This window comes from Tenebrio molitor, chromosome 6, assembly GCF_963966145.1.
Source record: "Tenebrio molitor chromosome 6, icTenMoli1.1, whole genome shotgun sequence".
Lineage (NCBI taxonomy): Eukaryota > Metazoa > Arthropoda > Insecta > Coleoptera > Tenebrionidae > Tenebrio > Tenebrio molitor.
The window spans coordinates 5536114-5559689 of NC_091051.1; the positions used below are offsets into that span (position 1 = coordinate 5536114).

Sequence of the window (23576 nt, forward strand, 5' to 3'; positions counted from 1 at the left end):
ATATGTACTTACTGAAAAAACTGTAAGTTCCTGGAAAACAGGTTTTTTTATTTAATTTTTTTGCAAAATTCAATCGTATTTTATTTTTTTGTTCGACACTGTCAGAATTTGAGAATTTTCTCCTATGTGAACGGATTTTGATAAATTTGACAACTTGTCAAAACGAAACGTCAAGCTAATTTCAAAGATTTTCAGCGATTTGGAGCCTTTGGGGGACTCGTCGAAAAAAAAAATGTTGTATTCAACTCGTTCTTGTGTAATTTGGGCTTTTTTTGGCACTCGTGGACCTTTAAAACTCTCGTTTCACTCGAGTTTTAAACTGGCCCACTCATGCCAAAAAAAGCCCAAATTACACGCGAACTCGTTAAATAAACTACTATTTATTATCTAATATCTAATTGATGAATTTGATGTATATTTTGTCTAATATTAGTCGCAGTAAAAATCAATTATAGAATTTATAAAATAAAATAAATACACTTGTTTTCCACTAACTTATGCATTAAAAATAATTATTATATTTAATAAATCAAAATCTCTGTTGTAACAAAATATTTCTTGTTATCCTTAACTTCTGCAAAAAAAATTGTGAGTCGGCCATTTTATTACATACTTTTAAATTTTAAAAACATTCTTTGGCATTCGAGTTTTTTTATTATCGTCAAGAGATCAGAATAAATTATCTGAGGTCCTCATCGAGTTACATTTTTTCCAATTCGCAAGCAACTCGTACATCGTCATTCTTTCAGCTCCGTAAATTTTTTACAACAAAGCCAACTCTCATTAAATTAATAGCCGTAAAAGCGCAAATGGTAACATAAACAAGAAGGAATAAGAGAATTTTCACATAAAAAGAATTTCCTCTCGAATCTCTCAAATGGGACCCATAAGAAGCAATTACGAGATATTCATACCTAGTTTCGCAACGCTCATTTTTCATAATTTCGCCTGATAGTCGGAAAAGTCGCAACACAACATTTTTAATGTAATTTATTGTCGCCGTACATTTAAAAAGCTACAAAGTATAATAAATACAAATGACAAGAAATAAATTAATAGTAGTAGTCGTAGGACGGTCTTCGATCGTAATATCTGTAGTCGTATTCTCTGGGATCGTATTCTCTGGGTGGCCTCTTCAGGTCCAGTTGGATGTAGTCGTTGTCGTATTGTGGGTACTTCTCGTACCCGTCATATCTCGGGTCTTCATATATCGTAATAGTCTTTTTGGGGGCAGGTATAGGTCGCTGGTAGTACGGTTCAGGCTCGTAATAGTAATGTGGCTTTTTCAAGTACCTCTCCTCGCCATACCTTGCATCTTCGTCGTACTGTTTAGCCGCATTCCTCCTTCCTTCATTCTCTCTGTTGTCATAATAGTTCCTCGAGTGGTAATCTCTTTGATTCGCTAAATCCCGATCATAGTTCCCTGCATTGTTGTAGTACCCTTTCTTGCCTTGGTCTTGTAGATATCTCTTATCGTCCACATCTGACCCTCTTTGGACGTGCTGTCCGGAGTCTCCGTAGACGTTCTTTTTGTTGTTTTGCACATACTCGTTACCTTCATCGTCGGCATCGTCGTAGTAACTCGAGGTGTTGGCGGTTTCGTCTTTGCGGAAGCTCTTGGAGTACCCCGAATTGTGATGGCCCTTCTTGTTGGCACTCTTCTTGTTGGAATCCAACACTTCACCGCCTGCTTGCTGGTGGTATTTGTCGTCGGCGAAGCTGTTCTCGTTCGAGTGAAGCTTCTTCGAGCCGTTCTCCTCGTTGTATTTTCCCGTGTCTTGGGCCTGCACGTGCTTGCTCTCGTTGTCGCGGTCGTAACCCTCAGCACCTGCGTATTTGCTAGCGCCCTTAGCACTGTTCAAGTCGAAGACGTTGGCGTCTTGGCGCCGCGCCTCATCCTTGTGGTTGTTTATCCCTGAGCGGATGATAATCGGATCGCCACCGGTGGAGATTATGAACGCGAAAAGGACGAAGAGCGGACGCATCGCGACACTAAACGGTCCCGGATAGAGCCGCCAGGTTATATAGTCACAGCTGTGGTGACCTTCCCGGATTTGGTATCCTGTCTTGAGAATTTCACGCTTTGATGAGGAGATTCAGAATTTACTCGGCCACAATAGAGCAAGAAAGGTCGATTAAGGCTGATGCGAATTTTTTGCCGTGCCAAAAATTAATTTCAGATGAATCCCGGATCGGTCGGCCGTTAAATTGCATTTCTTCGGCGAAGTAGAGACGCGTCCAGGTCAAGAGGAGGGTCCGGCTTTGCGGAGGCGGACGTGAAGACACATATGCGAAGGAGAATTGAAAAGTGTCCATATAGTGGAATTTATATGAAATTGAAATATACTGAAAGATGACCTGAAGACAGATATTTTATTTAGCCGGAGCCGGAGTCGCTAGGATACTGGATTCCATCACGGGTTAAGCTTGATATGCACGGTCCTTGGCGCGCTCGACGTTTATTAAATTATCGAAGAGATCAAAAACGTCGCCGATGGTAACAGGGCTTTATACAATGTCCGGAACAAAGGACGATGTTTTCTAGAAACTGTACGTTTCTTGGGGAGCTGGCCGTGAAGGTTAAAATGCATCGCCGTTAACAACGTTACGACATCATGCTGTCAAGGTCAATTATACTATGTGAAGTTTTTGTTGAAAGAAGGAGATTTAGCGTGCCACCGTTCACCACATAATTGGCCAAAAGACACGATTTCAACAAAAGATGACGCAACCGCCATGCATAATGGGTAATTAGGATCGAAGTTGATTGGACTTGCTCCACCCAGAAGCATTTTTTGTTGATGAGGAGAAACGTGGGAAACAAGGAAGGTGGAATTTTTCGTGAAAATTGGAGAAAAATCATTAATGTTCGTCCATTCCGTGTTAATCACCAGATCATGAAAGAGTTATCTTTCTGGTGCGGTAATTATCGCGTGCGTTATAATTCCTGCTGGTGCATTGTTTCGCAGGATTCCTCGCAGATTCTTTGCCGGCTGCTAATGATCCCGCTAATAGTCGGCAGACACGCAGGATATTGTTATTGATACACTCGGTATTATTGCACGAAAACACGTTGATTTATTAATGGTGGTCGTATTGTTTCTTTTCCATCCATCCCACAAACACAACTCTCGTCTTCCATAAACGTTTGTGTTTGAATTTGGCGTCGGCGAGTCGTACCTGAAGACGTTTTACTGTATACTAATTCCTGGTCGGTAACCACAAGGGAGCACTAAACCAACAAGAGTACGAGACCCCGGGTTGAAAATCTAAACAATGAGCAAAGCCCGTGCTCTATGATTAGTACATATCGTTGCAATGCAAATATCTCAATCCTGAGACGGTGGCGGCGGCGGCGGCGGCGGTGTAATTCCCGGCGTGCTGCGAACCAAAACAACCGAGTTTCATAGCTTGCTTAGGTAAGGGTTAATAAACAACCTGGGCGTCTTAACGGGGGTTTAGCGATCTTATGACAACAACTGTGCAATTATGGAATGCTAAAGCAAGAATCACAGCTGCTGGATGGGGCTCGGTCTAACCCGGAGGATGTTGTGCTAACAACGGGAGGGATCCCGTGGATAGAAAGAGTCTTAGTCGAAGAACGAGTATTTGATTTTTCAGGTGGGTCTGTCGCTGATACGGTCCTGGAGGCGTCGTTCGTCGTTTTTTCAGGGGGATTAGTCGTCCTCCAGGTGGGTTATTTATGAAGCGGGTCCGTAATTTTTCAAATGAAAAGACGACAAATTCCCGCGGCGTCGGTGTTATCGGTTGCGGCGTGTTTAATCGTCGACAGGGCGTTCTCGTGACAGAGTCGAATAACCCTCGGAGCCGAGTCTTCATCCTCAAATTACCATCTTTAAAACTATTCTTTATCCGAGATCATTAATCTTCCTTTATAGTCTGGGCAATTTTATGCAAAACTTGGCATTATCCTAGCGACAGTGGCGTCTCGCGTCGAATGACGGACTTATCTCGGGGGTTCCCTCTCGATTACCGCGCAAATCGCGTGTCATTTGTTAACTCCCCGAGCGGCTGAGAAACGCACAGGTGCATCGACGGCAATTTGGCCAGGATTTATACCGGAAGGATCCGCGACGGATCAACTCCTACGCCGGCAATAAAACAGGAGCGAGAGCGAGAGCTCGACGCCCGATTGTAAAAATATTAATTGTTAAAGTTAGTCGAAAGAGGAGCTCGTGGGAGCGCTCAAGTCGCACGAACAACTCTTGCCCGGGCATATAACTAACTACAATTTGCTCATTGTTCCGGCACCAGGCATTATCTTTATTAAGTTTTACTGCCGGCGAAGCTAACGCCGTGAAACAACACTCCACTCTGTCTACGGCCGCGACGGCTCCTTTCCAGATATTTAATATTGATAATGTAACCCTTCACGGTTAACCGTTCTAATTTATTTTCGGGAAATGCGCTCGGTATATAAATCGTCGCTCTTGTAATTAAAGCTGTCCGGACTGGGGACTCCACCGGCTTTCTTACCGTTTCGTTCGTTCGTTCCTTTGCACAGATCTTATTATCATTATCGCGAGAATTAAGAACGCAAAAATAAAGGAAGGCTAATTAATTGAGTTAGGCGAGGGATGAAATATACAACCCCAAAAACTGACAGCACAGATTTGTGAATGCCCCTTGAAGCAATTTTTTTACAAATAAGTATGGGAATCTGAGTATGTAATATCATAATTGCAAAAAAGAAAGACTAGAACTGCCATATTGGGTCAAGGGTCATTTTGACCGGTATCTTATATTAGTTTTCTTAGAAGTGGGAAGTATACACGCACGAACGCAGCGTTTGTTGTGCCTACTTCCACACGTAAAAAAGTATTTCATACGTAACTTGTACACATCATTTTTTGCAACATCATTGTCTATAATGTATAAATAAAATTATTACTAAAAAAATAATTAATAAAACTTCAAAATTTCAATTAGGTAAGTAGTGTTCATTTTTCACGATCATTACGTAAAATAGGTAACCAGATAAAAACCAAAAGCTGTCACCATGTTGAAGTGTGCACATTTAGAATTCTTTTACAATTACATACTTGAAAATTATTTGTGAAAGTGATAATGAAATATTTACTGTCAAGCATTTTACCAGAAAGTTATTTTATACAGGGTATTTCAAAACTGCCGCCAAAACTTTAGAGAACATGATAAAATATGCTATACTGAATTAACAAATCATTAAAAAAAATGTTTTTCTATGTATTCAGAAGATAAAGAGTTGCAAAGGCTAAAACAAAGAGATCATGTATTTAAACACTCTATATGTGTATTTGTATTATTTTAAGATGGGCACATGGACATAACTGACATGTTCCATTAAAAAAAACTGTTTTCTTTGTTTTACCAGACTTTCTAAACGCTTGTTTTTTTTTAAATTTACATTTGGCAACATCGATTTACCGTACAATTTGTAAATTGTATAGATCGTTACTATGACTGTAGAGTGTAGAGTATAATAAAATGGTTGCTGTGGTTTCTGCTGCTTATTATTATCATCTTCTGTACTGTCGCTAGCAAAAAAAAACTGGTCGTCAAAATCATGCTTTGACGCAATGGAAAATCCTCCATTGTAAAACTGTCTTAAATATCATAATTCATAACCTATCATCATGTTGTATGACATTAATTGAGATTAATCAGTTAATTTTTTGACACATTGGTGACATGGGCATAATCAGGCAGGGACATTTTTTTAATTTGTGACAATCTAACATACATATTTTGAAATGACATTGACGACCAGAATTTTTTGCTCGCGACAGTACAATGTACAGTACACTTTTATAATAATTTAAACCTCTATAAAACCATACAGACGCATAAAAAAGAACGTTTGATTACGATTTTGCGTTAATATTGATATGGGAAATTACTGTGTAAATTTTTTTTAGCGGTACCAAATTGTAAAAACTGTAAAATATATTATGCACTTTATTGCACACTGTGAAAGAAAGCCCACTTTTAACGCATATCTCTGCCAATTGAACCCATGATTGTCTAGTGCTAGTCTTACTCGATTTATTTTTTTTCGATTACACAGTACACCTACACAGTATGAACAGGGACTAAAGTGCATCATTTTTCCCCAGTGTAAAGTTATCGCTCGTGAAATGAAGACAATAATTACACGAGTGATGAAAAGACATCTGAGAAAAAAAGCTTCTATCAAATTTAGTTAAAAAAAATATACATTGCCCTTAAAAAAATGAACCATTGCCCATTGATGGGTCCATGGTAGAAGGTCTAAATTACCGCCTCTGTTAATACTCTTTCTAGAACCATTTTGCTTCCATTGTGTCTTTTTAAATTTGTCTGAGAAATAACGTCCCCATGATGGTATCCGTTTTTTATGTTACACTCTGTGTATGTACCTGTTTCCTTGAAGTTGATAAAAAGACACTATAAAGATATATTTAATAATAATAAATTAATACTATAATAATTTGTCGATAACAACAACGAAAAATGTTAAACGAAGCCTCACTGAGATAATTCGGTCCTAATAATCAGTGGGTATAAAATTTTATACAAAAAAAGCCGATAAATAAAATCAATAAATAATTCTACAACAGTAAATTAAACATTTTAATAAAATAGTTATTTACATTACAAATGCGGGAGGTTTTTACACTGAAACACGACCGCGCAGCGGGAATGTTTTAACAAAAACCGAGCGATGTAAAATGGCTACCGCATTAGTAATGTATTAATCTTTTTGGACGACGACTCGTTTTCTCAAATTTGAAATTTGTTGTAAGTAACCAATAATTTCGCAAAACCTGTCAAAGACTGACATTTGATCAATGAAATACCAGAAAGGTATCTATTATACCGATAACTGACATGCTTACGATTTATACCACAAGATGTCGCCATCAGACGTCACAATTTTTCACAAGAGAACAATTAAATTATGTTCATTTTCGATAACTGAACGGATCAATAGTAGCGGTATCTTGTCTTAGTATAAATGGACTTTATTTATGATAAGCTAACAGTTTTTTTGGAGGTCCCTGAAAGCTTAAAATTTTCGTGGTATTTTACACACTCCGTGCGGTAAAGTGACAGATAGTTTGATTAGAGTGTAAAAATCAAGATACCGTAGCTGTTCAAAATGTGTAAACATGTCATTTAGACTTGAGGAGGCCAAAAAATTATAAAACTACCAGATACTTATTAAATTAAAAATACAACAACGAGAAAATCATATTTGGTTTAATAAATTGATTCAAAACAAAGTCAAAATGTGGAGGCGAGACGCCGGTAATTATGTTGATTGGCACTGCACTATTACTTGATAGTAATATCCGTAATAGTGTATGTACTCCGGCAAAATTGCCGTGCCGCCGGGTGGTGGAGGTTTCAGATTTCAAGATCATTTATTAAAGAAATCATAATGAGACGTTTTTTGTGCCGGTCAGTGTATTTAACATAGTTATACAATATAAGATAAAAAATAAAATATATAGTTAAAGAAAAAATGGGATGACGGTTATAACAATAAATTTGTAACTAGCATGTTGGTAAACATGTAAGGATAATACGAAAGTGTAAAAGTGTGTCGTTTGAAGTAAGCAGGGTGCGAAAGTGCGTCGACCCGAATTAGTTAAAAAAAATACAAAGAAGGCCGAATTAGGGTGCCCCGAAGACAAGCTGTATAACAGCGCGTATCAACTTCCGTGCCATAAAAATGCACGGTGAAGACAAATAAAAAAGCTCCGGACCGTTTAGAGAGCTATGTAAGACGTTGAAAGTTCGACGCAAGGATTTGCCGGAGTAATTAGGCATGATGTTAAGTTGGGAAGTCGGTCGTTGTGAGAAAGGGCTGCCCGGTCCTTATACAGGGGGACCGCCCAATTATACAAAATTGTTAATTTATGCTAACGAATCTCGGCAAGTTTGACTCGGAACGCAAGTTCGTTAATATAGCGTTTCACGGCGGGAATTCGCACCTGCACATCCCTCCCGAATATATCACCACCGTCGGCGGAGCAAAGGCGTCGGCGTCCGCTTATTTTTGCAATATTTGCGTCGCGACACAAGCTCAAACGAGGCGTGAAGACCGCGTGATTGCCCCTCATACGTGTTCGAATTTCGAAATTTTCATCGGTTCGACGTTCTAATTATCGACAACGGAACTCTCCCGGTTTTCTTATTTCCGCGTCCTCGCGCATAAATCTCGGGGGAGAGATACGGCGCGGCTATTAGGGGAATAACAAGCTAATAATCGTCGAGAACAGTCGAAAACAAAAGTGTGATTATCCGTTCCGAAACTGCTAACTAAGGTGGCGCGGGCTCCCGACTCTCGAACGCCAGATTTATGCGAAGGCGAGATTTCCTCCTCCAGATAATTCCCGGAGTCCCCCCTTGTTTGTTATTGTTTCTCTAAATTTTAATTCGAATCGAACGCGGACGAGCTCCCGGATTGAATCAGACTTAATCCAATGAGCGAATGCGATTGCTTAATTGCCGAACGTTAAAAAAAAATTCGCACCGAGAAAAGCGAGAGCAGTTCATTCTCGGGGGGAGATTTATCTTTTAACATCGAGGACGTTAATAAATATCCTTAGAGTGAATGAACGCCAACAAACTTGCAATTACTGCAGATTCGAACTGCTTTATTTCTTCGTGCGTTATTCGAAAAGTTTCGAAGAAACTTGGCCGAGACTTACGGTCGCATAAAAATTAACGCTCCCGATAATAAAGACCAAAGTGGCTTCGACTGACTCGTTAAAGTTGCAAGAGCAGGTGGACGAGTCACAGATAAAGGACTCGAAACGTTTCGATTCATTTGTCTCGCCGTCGACCTAATTATCCTCATGTTATCCGCAGACCAATTTTTTTCCCTTCAATTTTCTCCAGACTCGATGCTGTGTCTTTGTCTTTCGAGGCGACCTTGCTGCGTATTTTTCCGCACTGTGGCACACAGCGTTATGCCCCAATTATGCCCCAATCTCGGTTGATTAATCCGGCCGGTACCTTTTTCAACTTGTAAAATTTTAAACAGCGCCGGTGCCAATCCGCACCCTTGTCACGCTCCCTCATCGATTCCCGAAGAATTAAAACTGTCGATTTAATTCGGTCATACGAATTATTTACATTTTGCTCCCCTATCCTCGATCAGAATGCACGTGACGTACACCAATCCGTAAGAAATCCAAGCGAAAAAATATGTATTTTCAGACGGACTTCATGTTTCATTAATCCCAATTATTTTTTCAGCACATGCGAAAAACGGTCGCCCCGACGAATAAAAATCCAATATATACACACTATAAATTCGGGTAAACATTCATCACGTTTCGATGGTAAATTCCGATCAGTGATCTTATGAACGTGCGAAATATAAAAGAATGAAATCTCAGGCGGTCGACTTATACAGACCCTAAATATTGATGTAGATCGACTGTGGTTATAATATCGCCGCGAGAGGGGCCGTACAATCCGCGGTGATAACACTAACCCAATAAGAAAAGTGTTTTAGATGCAGCGAAGATCGAAATTTCGATGTTGGTATAAAAAAATCGGTTTCGATGGAAGAAGTGTGGATGTAGTCTCACGCGGGGTCACCTGCATCGTTTTTGTCCTCCGCTGCACACGTTATTTGTCGCGTTGGGAAGGTCCTACTGGTGGCTCCGATTGTACCCCAATGTTATACGACTATGCAATATCATAGACAGGGAGCATATGTATAAGAAAAAAGAATTCCATTTCAACTTTAATCTACCCGACCGATTTAAATCTCGCGCACGTACAGGAAACGGACAGCAGATGCGATTCGATATTACACTTCCAAACGCTGCGGCATTACATACACGGTTTACGCCCTCGTAACGACGCCGCCGCCGCCGCCACCGTCTCGACATCACCAACGACGCCTTCCTGTCAATCTTATTCCGATCCCATTCATATTTTATTATTACTTCCGCTCCGCACACTTCGTGGGCGAACCGAGCGAAATTACCTGTTGGGCGAATCAACCCTGCAGAATCAGAAATTTCTGTAATTTTTTTGAATCAGCAAGTTCTTCTCGCTGGACGAAATGCCATCCGCAGCTACCTGTTGGGAGAGCAGCGTCGGCCGCTCCCCCCGCTGAAAATAATATATATCCGATATTAACCTTTCTTCGGCATGTCAATTGCCGTCGGAGGGGGTGTAACCTTTCTCTTTATTGCCCTTATAATTTAATCAGGAGCTTTACTGGCAAGAATGACCTTTCCGATTTCATTGTGATTTCATTATAATATCACGATGACATTATTAGAGGAGTGCCAGCACATTTCGGCGATGGGCGGCCTATCTCCATCATCGATATTTAAGTTTAAGGCATGTTTAATGCATATTCCGGGCGAAATCTCGAGTCCGGATCTTCCGGTGTCCCCGAGTCGACGCCCTCTTGTTTTTAATACCTCTTCCGGTCAGCGGTTCTGGTAACAGTTGTTAGTCACGACATCCTCGCCAACTTACCAAATGTTCAATTAATATGGTAATAAGTGGCATCGACAATCGATCGGGGGTTGGCGTCCCCGGTGGTGGTGGTGCGTCTTTTTTCAATTTTTTTTTTTCATTCGTTCGCGTTGTAAGAAGCGGCCGTAATGATGGTTATTTATAAAGGTGCATGGGAACTGTCAGCTGGTCACATTAGCGCTATCTCCGTCGGAGGATGGCCCCCATTTCGACGCCCCATCAAGCTCGAAATGTCTTCACTAGCTGCAGTAATATCGACGTCCGATAAGGAGCGCCATTGTGAAAATATTCCTCTCGTCTGGATTCTTTCTTAATTTATAAATGTTGTAGTAACGTCATCTCCACATCCTGAGCAAACTCCGGGGCTTAAACTCTTCGGAAAATATCCTCGAGAGGAAAGTGAGATCTTAAAACTTGTAACAACAATGGCTTATCTGTGAAAGATAGCTGCATGAATTATGCACAATCTCAACTTACACGGGAAAACTTTAGCAGATCAACGGTGGAGGTGGGAGCTGATAGCGAACTTTGCCAAATGGGACGGGGATTTAATTATTATGTATATTATACAATCTCTACGGTACTGTATAACTGGGACAAAATTAAGTCATCGTTTACCAACGAACCAAGATAACCTGTCGTTATCTTCGACTAAGTAAATTTGTTAAAAAAACTTGCACCTCATACTCGGGCTGCCCCCCATTGTTTTCATTCGAAATTTAGCGACGCTGCACACATAACAAGGACCCATCTTTTATTACGAATTTATTAATAGATATCACAAGTTAATCCAAGCAAATGGTATTAAGAGTAAAATAAATTATTAATTTTTTGTGTTACTGGTCCCATCCAAACTAAACCTTAATTCTTCCAAAAGCTCTAATATTTCATAATTTCTTCTATAACAGCTTCGTAGAGAAGATTGGCGGCATTTTTTCCGTGGACAAAATCATTATGGTTGAACGTTTCTAAAGGCACAAGATAACGTTTTACCACATTGGGGAGAGTTTCAACAATTCTGTCCATGTTCTAAAAATTAAATAGATTAATTATGAAGCTTAAAATTTGTGTTGAAAGGTCACTTTTATGTTGACCGTCCAGTCGTTGCTAGAATAATACAACGCGGTGGGTGTTGAAACTTGTGACAAATTATAACGAGGGGGCTCTTTTTGTCCATATCTTTTTAGGTTATACGTAACGCCTAGGTCGTACCGGTGGAAGTCTCCCGATTCCATCAACTGAGCGACATGCATCATTTGTTTCGGTGAAACTCCTGCAGGAGTATTCGAGTATATCAAAGACAGCATGGTCTAAAACGATTGATTATTAATTCCATTAATATTTTATTCAACTAGTAGATTTAGTTACTTTGTTAACTTCTTGAAAACTGTAACCCTGAACGATAAAGTGATGATGTAAACAAACATCGACAAACATCGAGTTTTCGTTACAAACGTACACTAAATATTTCGATTCGATACTGTCTCTTGAAAAAAGTTCTCGAGTGTTGAATAGTTCGAAGAATGTCTGCAGGAAGATATTTTGAAAAATAATTGTAATTCTTGTGATTGTCAATATCTTACCTCTAATAGTCTTCGGAAAAATACAAAACTAAAAAGTAACGGGCCTTTGGGGTGCTTCAAAAAAATCGCAGGAGCTAAATCCGTCACCAGCTTAACTTTTTTGATATATTCCGGTTTTTCCGATCCGAGCATGAAGAACGTGGTAGATCCTTGAGAGTACCCAACATAATGCAACGAATCTTTTCCGGTGGCGTTTAAAACGTAGTCAATGAAAGCGGGTACGTCGTAAAATCCAATTTCGTGTAAACTGGAAGGATTGTGATTGGTCGAAATCGACTCGTGAGGTCTATTCACCTGTAATCCCAGAATGCGGCGTCTTTGTCAGGGTTCAAAATTTTGTGTTTCCTTCCCCAGGTAGATCCGCGAGCATTTCCCAACCAAATGTCGTAGCCTCTGTCGGCCAGAAGAAAACTCAAAGCATTTCCAGGACCTAGATCTACGAAATCGGTCGCACTTTGCATGAAACCGTGCATGAACAAAACTGGGGTCCCTCTGTGGTCAGATTTTTCTCTTCCGTGAGGTATCCTGTGCAGTGTCAAAATGTAACCATCGTCTGTGACGACTTCGTGGGTTTCGATGGGATATCCATATTTGCTCACGAGTTGCACCTGAGATTTTGTCAGAATAAATTTTTCAAAAAATGATTGGGTACTTACGATGTTCAAACCCGCATAAGGGTGTTTCGGTTTCGTTTGGTTGAAGATTTCGATCACAACAGTAGAGAGTACGATCACTAGCAACGAAATGTAAATATTTTTGCTGAGCATCGTGGCGATTTGCAAAATGACTAAAGTTTTGGTTGAGATAAGATAAATATGAAAAACTAATCTCCTTGACCCCAAAAAGTGACCGTACGCCAAAATCTCTTTAATTGCAAACTGATGGTCGATGATCGTCATTAAAAGAATTCCGATTGGATGGTGTTGTATCATTCTACCGGTCATTGTAGTCGGATGTCCTTTCCCCAACTTTTGCGAATTAAATTGCCGACGCAGGGCCGAGGGCGATTCTTCAGATGGTGTGCACACACACGCACACATACATATATGAAAACCGCAGGTCGTGTTTACCTCTCTCTGGAGCCGCTTTTGGACAAAGCTCTCGAACTTGAGTTTGCAGCCGCTGTCGCCAGAGGGCACTGCTTCTGTGGCAACTCGTGTCATCCGCAAGCCTTGTAATATCTGACGTTGCCGTTATCGTGGATGTTGCCGGGACCTGACAGCAACACTGGTTCGTGCACCCCTCAAAGTTGGGCCCCACGGCCGGCACGTCCCGACCGTTTAATTAGAAAATAAACGGTCGCAATCGGCGAAATAAATTCGCACACAATAGAAACAGCTACAACGTTATCGGAACATACTGCTGGAAGAAAGGTGCGAATCACCTCGCCGATAAAAGCTCAACGAAAGCTCGCTTTGAATAAAACAAGCCGGAAATGGAAAAAGTAAGATAAAGAAGGACTTAAACGACTTAGGAAACCGGCCGGCGGTGCACCACCATACATATATGCATGCGGCTGAATCATATGTGACAGAAGAATTGATGTGTAATGTTTCGAGAAGAACAAGAAAACGGGAAAAAGTTATGTGACTTGTGCTTTTCTTGAGCGGAAAAATTATGAGCTTTCGACTTTTTTGTGTTATCTGCGAGGTTTCGTTGGTTTCTGCATTTTCGGTACGAAGAGTCGCATAATTCGACGCATTTCCTCGTGAAAATACCCCGAAGTGACGCTTTATAAAAGGGTAAATAAATAAACGGCGCGCAGTCGTTTGTCACGTGCGGAATCATGGCCGTTTAAACAAGGTAGTGACACGTGTAAAATATGCACAAGCACACGTATCACACATGTATGAGTAATGTGTTCAATATTTACCGAAATATCACCGCCACAACCCACCCACCATTAAAATATTACTCGTCAAAATCCCCCTTTTCTCTTTCATCATGTACGATCGCTTGAAAAATGTACGAAAATCCTTCGGAAAATATCCTCCCGTGACGATTTTCACCTTGATCCGGTGGAGGAACATAAAACAAGTTGCGGGTTCTTGAGCAATGAGCCGAAGAGGCCCTCCGGACGACACTGAAACATTGCGGCGGTCAGCTGGACCTAACTGGTGGGCTTTATCATTCTGCGTCCCGTCGCCCGCCGCCGCCGCCGCCGCCACACTGTAACGTAAATAGACCCGATTTGCCGGTGATTTGTGCCCAAATTAAGCCGACAAATTGACCGCTTGCTGGCCGACTGATAAATAAAATGCACCAGAAGCTCGATCACCGACAGACGACGGACGAACAATCAATTCTGGCTCTGGAACCAAGCACCGGACAGGGATGATTTCCGGTCGTCTGATTTTTCGAAACTGGGGGCGGTAAATGTTGAAAGTGGAAATTTGATTCGATTTAAAACGTGGACAAATCAGGACAACAAAGAAAAAATCTGACAAAACATATCTTGAGAAGACAGAGAAAAAATTTCGGTAATTGTTCACTTTAACTACTTCTAGAATTTTCGCGTTTTTTCTGGCTAGACAGCCTCAGGACGTCCTCCTACATCGTTTCCCACCAGTCAAACTTTGTGCAAATGAAAATTTTCCTTACCCTTTAGTTATACTAAGACTTGGCGCGACCTTGAAACACAACAAGAGAGAAAAAAAAGGCATTTGCACAAGGTTTGAATGGTGGGACACGATCTAGGAGGACGCCCTGAGGCTGTCTAGCCAGAAAAAACGCGAAAATTCCAGAAGTAGTTAAAGTGAACAATTACCAAAATTTCTCTTGGACTTGAAATTGTTCAAAAAAAAATGATAAAAGTATGAAGAAAACATTTTGGAAAGGACCGAGTTGAGTCGTAGTTTCTTGTTTTGCAAGGTGGAGGAACTTGAACGGGTGGAAACTCTTAGGGTCTTGAATGTGATTGGAGAGTTGTTCGTTGACGGCGTAGACTAAAAAATTTCAATTTCATTTTTTGAAAGGATCAACCTTCTGCCTCCGCACCAAGCTGTGACAATGTCTTTCGACTCCATCACCCTTTGAATCCTATCGACGCTCCTGCGAAGGAAACGTGCGGCTTGAATGGCTCGGTTTCCTTTCCCATTCGACACGATATCCAGCTAACTGTGTATACGCCTGTCGGGGCTTTTGTCCCAGAAGTTAGACTGTTCCATCGTGTAGGCTAACTTTGTTTAGGAACATTGTTATCTCGGTCAATATGTATACAACATTTCATTAATATTCCGCCGTGTCAAAGGATATCTGCGACTCTCGCTCCGACGCAACAATGTGTTTACTTCGTCCTTTGTCGTACAGAAAAACAACCGTGGATAAATGGAGGTTTGATTTAATATGTGGCCGAAAAGAAACAGTCGAGATGTTATCACGAGACGAGGATACATCACTGTCGAAGAAAAGCGGAACTCCTTATCCCGGGCACGTCTCCTAGATTAGTCAAAGTTTGCCGGACAAGCCCCAACTAAATTATAACAGCTCAAAGTATTTGGTTGCAGGCGATTGTGCGCGGAATATTTCGGAGGCTGTTTACAAAGATGACTTATGTACTCGGGAAACTCGATTTATTAACCACGGAAAATGAAGAAATATTTCTAATGACGGCAACTTTTTCGTATCGGATTGCACAACGCTTGCGAAATTACAGAAATACGAAGTTTTGTGTTATTACGAGTGGTTAATGCTTACGAAATTCGAGTGCGTTTGGATAATTTATTCTTGCACGGTAGACTGACGGACAGCTGTCTCGGGTCAGGGCTGCAACCAGAATCTTATGAAATTTATTTATTATGCACAAACGGAGGAAATAACACATTTTTGAACTTAAAATTTTGCACCATTCTATGTTACCATCTGTACATGACGTTTTTTTTAAGTTTTTAATAAATTACATACAGGTTATCAATTATCATAAATCTTTCTAACATCGTAGTTGGCGTAGAAAATCACACAAATTTTGGATGTGCCGCTAGCCTCGTAACAGACATACTAGTATCGCAGTTAGGTGGCGGTAGTTTTTACCACCGAAAATCTGTCAACTGTCATGTTGACAGTTGAATATATGTATATAAAGCGGCACACCTAAAATTTATCGCCCAGCCAACTACGATGATAGAAACATTTATAATAAGCGTATATTTTGTCAAGCTAAATAAAAAAAAGATTTATCCAACACCTGTTTATTACGAAGTCATAATAATGTCGATTTTGAATATATTATGAAGTCTATAAAACACTAGTGGACTTATGAACCCATAATTAAACTGTTTTTCAAAAAATGTAATACATAAAATTAGAATTACATATATGAAATAGGAATCTCAGATGAAATCATTTGTTGAGGCTTACGTTAACATTTATATTAAAAGATAAAATACATTTTTGGGTTTTGATGATGTTTTAAGAACTGTTGCAGAAGGAGGTGTTGGATAAAACTATGTATTATACTCGTGCCTTAACAGCAAATAAGGCACTCAAGAAAAATTAGCCCACTCGAGCAAGCTCTCGTGGCTAAACATTTCTTTCGTGACTTATTTGCCTTATAAGACCTTATAAGATAATATATAGCTATAATTAAAACTCTAATTAATAAAAACTTCTCTTTTATTTGCTTTGGTTGTGACTGTGGTTAACATTTTGCATCATTCTATACATAAGGTTTTTTCAAAAGTTTTTCATAAATAATAGACTGATTTATATTTTTCAAAGGTAAATCAAAAATTTTAACTAATCTCAAAGTTAATTCCTGGTAAAAATGGCTTATTAATAAAAAAAAAGTCTCTTTTATATGCTTTGGTTGTGACGATGGTTAACATTTTGCACCATTCTATGGTGTTACAATCTGTACATGAAGTTTTTTTAAAAGTTTTTCATAAATAAAATGACAGATTTATATCTAGTCAAGTCAAATCAAAAACTACGCCTCAAGTTACGTGATTCAAAATAAAAATGACTTAAAAATAAAAAAAAACTTCACTTTTATTTGTTTTGGTTATGACGGTGGTGATTACAATACGTTTGTGTGAACGATTTAATTCAGTTAAAGCCGAGTTAAGACGTGAATGCAGTTCGGTTGTGCGGCCAGTCTAGTCTTCAAGTTCGGCCGTCCGACGACGACGTCCCGGAGGTCAGTTCGGGGCGAACTCCCCCGCTTCGAATTAATCAGTTCGAACAAAAAGCCCCCTGATAAATTGCACAAGTTTCCTTCGTTAACCAACAAGTGTAAAACATGCAACATCTGGTCGCGATTTGTCGCACTCCGTTGCGGTATTGTCGTGTCCACGCCATCTGCATGGACGTGGCGGTCCAGGTCGATAAACGCGTCTTATACATCAAGACGCCGGTCTCGAAGTTATCGAAGTTCTGTGTCTGCATTAGTCAAACAAGCATATCCACTTCCGGGCCCGCCACACTAATCCTTTCGTTCGTCCTTCGGGCCCGCAACTCGTCCTGTTTAACTATTGACGACCTTCCAGAATCAGCAGTCGCCCGATCAATTATTCAAAACACCGCCAAGTTCCCGGCCCGGTTGATTAACTGAATCGGGAAATTTTCGCCGGGCGAATTGATAAGACATTTTTCTGCCGTCGCCGACTGCAGAAAAATCCCTTCGCACCAGGAAATGAGCCGACAGCAACGCCCCGACGCTCGGCGGAGACCGTCTCAATTATTGAAGACGACATCCTCCGAGTTCGCATTTATCTCGGAATTGTTAATGAGAATTATTTCCTGTTTATATTTATGCAAAGTGGCGCGGAATAAAAAAATACGGCGTTTCTCTCGAAACGTTTCCGGTGTTGCTGTTGTTTCTTTTCGTAATATTTTTTTTCGATTCCCCGGGGGCGGTCATAGTTTTGCCAGAAGTGATTCGTGTAGATTTAATTCGACGGTTTACGTCCGTGCTTGGGTCAATTTAACTTGCAGTTGAACTTTCCTGATTAAAATTTCAAAGTTGTGTTTGCAAAACGTGGATACGTTTTTTAAATCGCCGAACTCTAGACATGGAAAAAGCTTTTTATGAATATGTATAAGAGAGATGAGCTTCGGCTTTATACACAGAGAAACAAATGGCCGAATGCTTTACAGTGCTTTTTTTAAGGCGCGGCTCTACACTGCTAAAACGCCACACCGGTCAAGAACAACACCAGAATACGTTCACAAAATCAAAAGTGTCGTTGATGGAAAATTTTCGGATATTTTTGAAATATGAAGTACATAGTTTTTTAAGCAACGAAGAAACATCCAATTTTTTCTCTCGAAAGGAATATTTTTTATAACGTCTTAAGTGGATTGATATAACGCGAAGTTCAATTTTTTATATTTGCTAAATATTCAGTTTCGGCAATACTTTAAATTTTTTAAATTAATTCAGATGTAAATATTGATAATCATTGTGTTAAGGTAGCGGTCAAGGGTGAGCAAACACGGCTTTAGTTTTAACAGTGTACGAAATGCTCTTTTAAAATCGGGGATTTAACTTTTTTAATTGCGCCTAATCTAATCGCGCCAGCAAGGATATTCCCGTAATTGGCCCGTGACGTCATGTAAAGTCCTGTGGGATTGTCCTATGAATAAATTAACAATTATCTTAAGCTCATACAAACACGGCCGTCGCATCATTACAGCTCTGGTCCGTCGAGAGGGCGATTTTTGAACATGCATTCGTTCCCACCCTTCACCCCGTCAGTTGTTCGGTCCACCCCGAACCGAATTTTACACTTTTATGACGCACTCGATGAACATTGTGCGTACACCACGTAAATCCTGAACGATCGTTTAAGTTTACGTTTTTTTACGACTTTTGTCGCGGTCTCCTTTCGGGGAACGGGGAGGTGGTCGTTCCGATGATCCATATCGGCATCGTTGCCAATAATGTCGGTTTTCATTAAACGTAAGCGGCACAAAACGTCCCATAACGACATTTTTATTCATAACAGTAACGCGATTACAATTCAGAACCGAAACAAAAAGCAGTCAAAATCCCGGCAGACCCAAATAGAATTCCAACCACTAACTGACACAGGGGGTAATGTAGCATAAACAAATGTGTAAAACAAATGACGAGCGCGTAAGCGAACACAGTCACCGCAGAGCGCCACCGCGATCAAACCTAATCAGATAACGCGCTCGGCCGGCTCCCCGAAAATGTCGACGGGGGTGGTGCGTGGATGGGGTTGGGGGCGACGGAAGGAAAAAAAAAGAGCAGCGGCTCGGCGAAGACGCTCCACCAGGGCGTCGTCGACCCGACGACGGAAGGGTGAGGACGGCATTTATCGACGCACGGATCGCCGATTCGTTTCCAGTCGGACGGTCCTGTCACTTTGGTTAAGGGTAACTGTGCGTCATGCAGATGTGGCGAGTTAATTTAATATGGAGCGAGAGTAATGTAGCGGAAACCGTGTTAAGTAAGCTGAATCCGGTCCTGATCAGATTCGGATAGGAAGAAGAGACCACAAACCAAACTGAAAAAGTGATGGATGTCGCCATTTTTGAGAAAGAACAACGAATTTATTTCGCGAAGATACTGTACATAGCACTCAACTTGGATTTCAAATAATCCACCTATAGTACAAATTTGAGAAAAAAAGTAATGCGGTAGGCATTTTACATCACTCGTTTTTTGTTAAAAGCCTCGCGGTCGTGTTTCAATCTAAAAGCCTAGCGCTGTAAAATGTAGCCTACCGCATTTGTAATGTAAATAACTATTAACGCACCCGTTAAAATAGTCGGATATCGTCGTGCAAGTAGGGCAAATGCCCCAAAAGTGACATTATGTTTGAACTCATTTTTCAAATATCTTCGATATTGTAAAAATAGCATTAAAATTCCTCATTTGACACGAATGAGCAAAAAGCAGAAGATGTTTATGGTTAGTTATTTAGAGAACACAAATTTCTCTTACAACAGAATAAATTAAAACCTCAGAATTCGAATCACAAATTATTATTTGGGTATTTATTGAAAACAATCCTTTTCTGCAGTGATAGGCATGTCCTGGACATAACGGATGTTCTGCAGGTGGAGCTACAATTCTGATGTTGTGTGCACCCACCACACCAGCAACATTAGCAAAAGTTGAGCTGTCATGAGATTTGTCATTTCTGCTATGCATCTGCTTACAGCAGGTTGACTTTTGGCTATCAAATAACCATGACCTGTACCTACTTGATAACCCCCTTGATCAAGAAAGTGCAGTGCAGTTAATATTCTGGCACTTTGGTTGTCCTAGGTCGTCGCATGTGAGGCCATAAATTTATTAATTAGATTCACAATTTGTATTAAACGGAACAATCTCAAAAACAAATTAAAGGGGTTACTGGTATTTCTCAATTGCTTTTGAATAATCCTAACCTGTCGCCTATAAAAATAATAATTACTAGTTTGTTCAGTGAGAGATTGGTTGACATAAAAATCACTAAATTCTACGTAGGTACCGTGAGATCAAAAAAAAAAAAAAAAATAGAGTTGGCTGTGACCAAAAATTTCAGTTGGCAATTCGTTAAGATTTCAATTATCAGATGTCAGTCTTAAAAGTGAGGTTAATGATTTTGAGAACGTTGAAATCTTGATTTTCATAAAGGAGTAAATAATGTGTGACCTGTCGGTTGAAATAGTATTTTACAGTAGAAGTCCGTTAGGATAGCCTTTACTGCCGAGCCAGAAATTTTGTGAGACGAGCTCGCAGAGCGAGTCGAATAATACTGGCGAGGCTGTAAAGGCCCTAACGGACGTGTATTGTACAATAGTTTTTGTAATATCTCTACGATTCGTTCACAATTATCTTTTTGAAATACATTTTTTTCAACGCCATCGAAAAAACCGAATGATTAATAAGTGTGCGGAGGAGGTCGTCATGTCGACCGTTGTTTGTGAAAAAAAATTGTTTTCAACGCTTAACTTTCCGTTGAAAATAAGTGAATGAAATCAATAAAAAACCGCAATCAAGATATTCCCGATGTCCTGAAGTGAGGTCACCGTTATTGCCTGCAAAATCGCGCTTGTGTTAGTGAAGCATCATCTTCGATCTTGTCTCCATTTGCTGCTGTTTGTCAGATTTGTTCAACACTTTCCGTTGAAAATAAACGACTGAAATCAATAAAAAATCGCGATCAAGATATTCCCTGCGATCAAGATATTCCCGATGTCCGGATGGCCGCAGAGCAAGTGAGGTCATCGTTATTCCCTGCAAAATCGCGCTTGTGTCGGTGTTAAAATTCTGAAGCATCAGCTTCGGATCTCGTCTACATCTGCTAGTGACTTACGGATTTCGATTAATTCAAGGTGTGTCCCATAACATTAAACATTAATTATTGTACCAATTGTAAAAAAGTTGAAAAATAAAGTTTAGATCTACGTTGCTATAGTTATTTGGTCATTCATAACGGCCGCTCCCGCTCATAACGGACACCCTTAACGGACTCCGGCCGTTATGAGGTTGTTTACATGGTGACAAACAGTCCGGATATCCACCTTTAACAACTAGATATTACAAAAAAGAATTTCCTCACCTAGTGCAATGAAACAATGAGATTTAAAACTAACGCGTCTTTATTTAAGGTGAGCCTCATAATACATGTATGTTACTCTTCGCTTCATGTTTTAAAATATCGGGACATCAATTAAATTGCAGTTATCAGTAATTACTTACAAGTTGTTGGTAAGTGCCTTGAAAGTTCGGAAACTTTTGTTGAAATTCCTCAAAAACTCGAGCTGTCGAATAGGACCATTCGTCGTGCTCAAGTCTTTATCCATTTCTGAAGTAACACTGCACAATGAACATATTGTAATAGAAAATTTTAATAGTCAATAATTAATAATGACAGTTACTATTATAATGACATCTGATGACATTTGAATTAAATTTTTACATGTTGCCAACTAAAGCGTATTAATCATGACCTTCTCCATTTTTTTTTATTTTCGATCGCACGGTATCTAGTACCTAGCGCACGTAAAATTTGAAATATGTATATCCTTCAAGCAGTAACATATTTGCCATGAAATTATGCTCTAATTAATGTATTCTAGTGCATTTTGTGGTGTTGGGTTAATTTAATACAATTTAAAATCTCCCAATCTCTCGCTGGCCGAAGTTTAGAAGTACATTGTCTAATCCTGTTGTCCTATGTATTTAACGTACTGTTGTCGTCAATTTTCTTCGTTATGAACAACTACCAATTGTAGTAAATCACCTAAAGTCTTTTTTTTCCAAAAAACACATTATACATACTTTTTAAAACAAATAAAAACTTATTTATTTACTTATAATGATTTGAAATAGTCAAATTTGTTTTATTTGTTCTTTTTTATTTTTTTTTCTTCTTCTGGCATTACTATTATGTATGTAATTGATTTATCTTTCGTTTGGGACATGTGTAAAAACAATATTTGTATATTAACACGAATAAACAATTATTTAATTATTTAACATGTAGTGTAGGAGGACCCTTTAAAAATGAAAAATTAGCGCCTCGTTTTAGCGGGTCAGTTAAAATTTAATATCCTCTGCACTTACAGAATCACTTTTCAATTTTGGCGCATGTTAAAATTTTACGTTTTGCTTACGGAATGACCACTTATATATGATTGCTTTCATTACTGGTACCTTAAGATCATAATATTTAAGAAATTGATGCGTCGAGTTTCTTGTTTATTAAAACCCACAAAAACCAAATTTTGTAAATTAAATGACAAGTTAAAATGGAAGTTGTACGCTTCTAGCCATAAGAGAAGAGGCAGGTGGATGACAATTTGTATCTATTTGAATTAGTCAATAACATTTTATTTAAAGAGTGACAGATAATAATTGACCTTGGGCAAATTTCACTATCAATTATCATTATTATCTCCTGAAGCATGCGGTAGTGAAAAATAACTTCACAATTTCAAAATCAATTTCAAAATATCGTGCGATCGAAAAAAAAAATCAAGCCATGATGCGGTTCCCCCGGCGGTCACCCATCCAAACACTCACTCTATCTGGGGTTACTTACATTCAATAATCGTGTGATTTCATTAATCGTAACCAAAAAAAAAATACGTCTGCTTCAATTTTGATTTGTCAAATTTCCACTAAATTATTATTTTATAATTTTGTTCTTTTGTTGCAGTTTAGGGTTCGTTGTGACATTTGAAAAAAACAACTTTATTTTACACTTTCTTTTACAAAGACAAAAATACGTCATGAGATGTATTTTTTTTATCTTTTACACTTGCTTTGAAATGTAAACTACATAATTTTGTTTTTAAAATTTCCAATACCGTTGTAAAGAACTGCTGAAATATTCAATAATTTCGAACAAATCCGCGCTTTGTTCAGGTTTGTTATTAATTATATGTAGTTATTAATTAAGAATCTTTAAACTGTTTTAAACTTGTAGAACTTTTGTCGAGGAAGTTGTTGCATCCACTCGGTTTGAATAATTTAGACAGCGTGTTGTGTTCATTTTATTTTTTTTAATAACTCATTAAAGTGTTTTTCGAAACATACCA

General features: G+C 39.4%; 1 protein-coding gene across 1 annotated transcript; it reads right to left on the reverse strand.

The window, feature by feature from the left end:
* Positions 1 to 11246: 11246 nt before the first annotated feature.
* Positions 11247 to 12899, reverse strand: LOC138133467 (lipase 3-like). The gene is made up of 6 exons (XM_069051404.1): positions 12734 to 12899; positions 12372 to 12685; positions 12078 to 12324; positions 11863 to 12021; positions 11577 to 11804; positions 11247 to 11523 (listed from the first exon to the last, which is right to left on the reverse strand). Exons 1-6 carry the CDS (start codon positions 12842 to 12844, stop codon positions 11374 to 11376), a joined length of 1209 nt encoding a protein of 402 aa, XP_068907505.1. The 5' UTR covers positions 12845 to 12899; the 3' UTR covers positions 11247 to 11373.
* Between the last annotated feature and the right edge of the window lie 10677 nt (positions 12900 to 23576).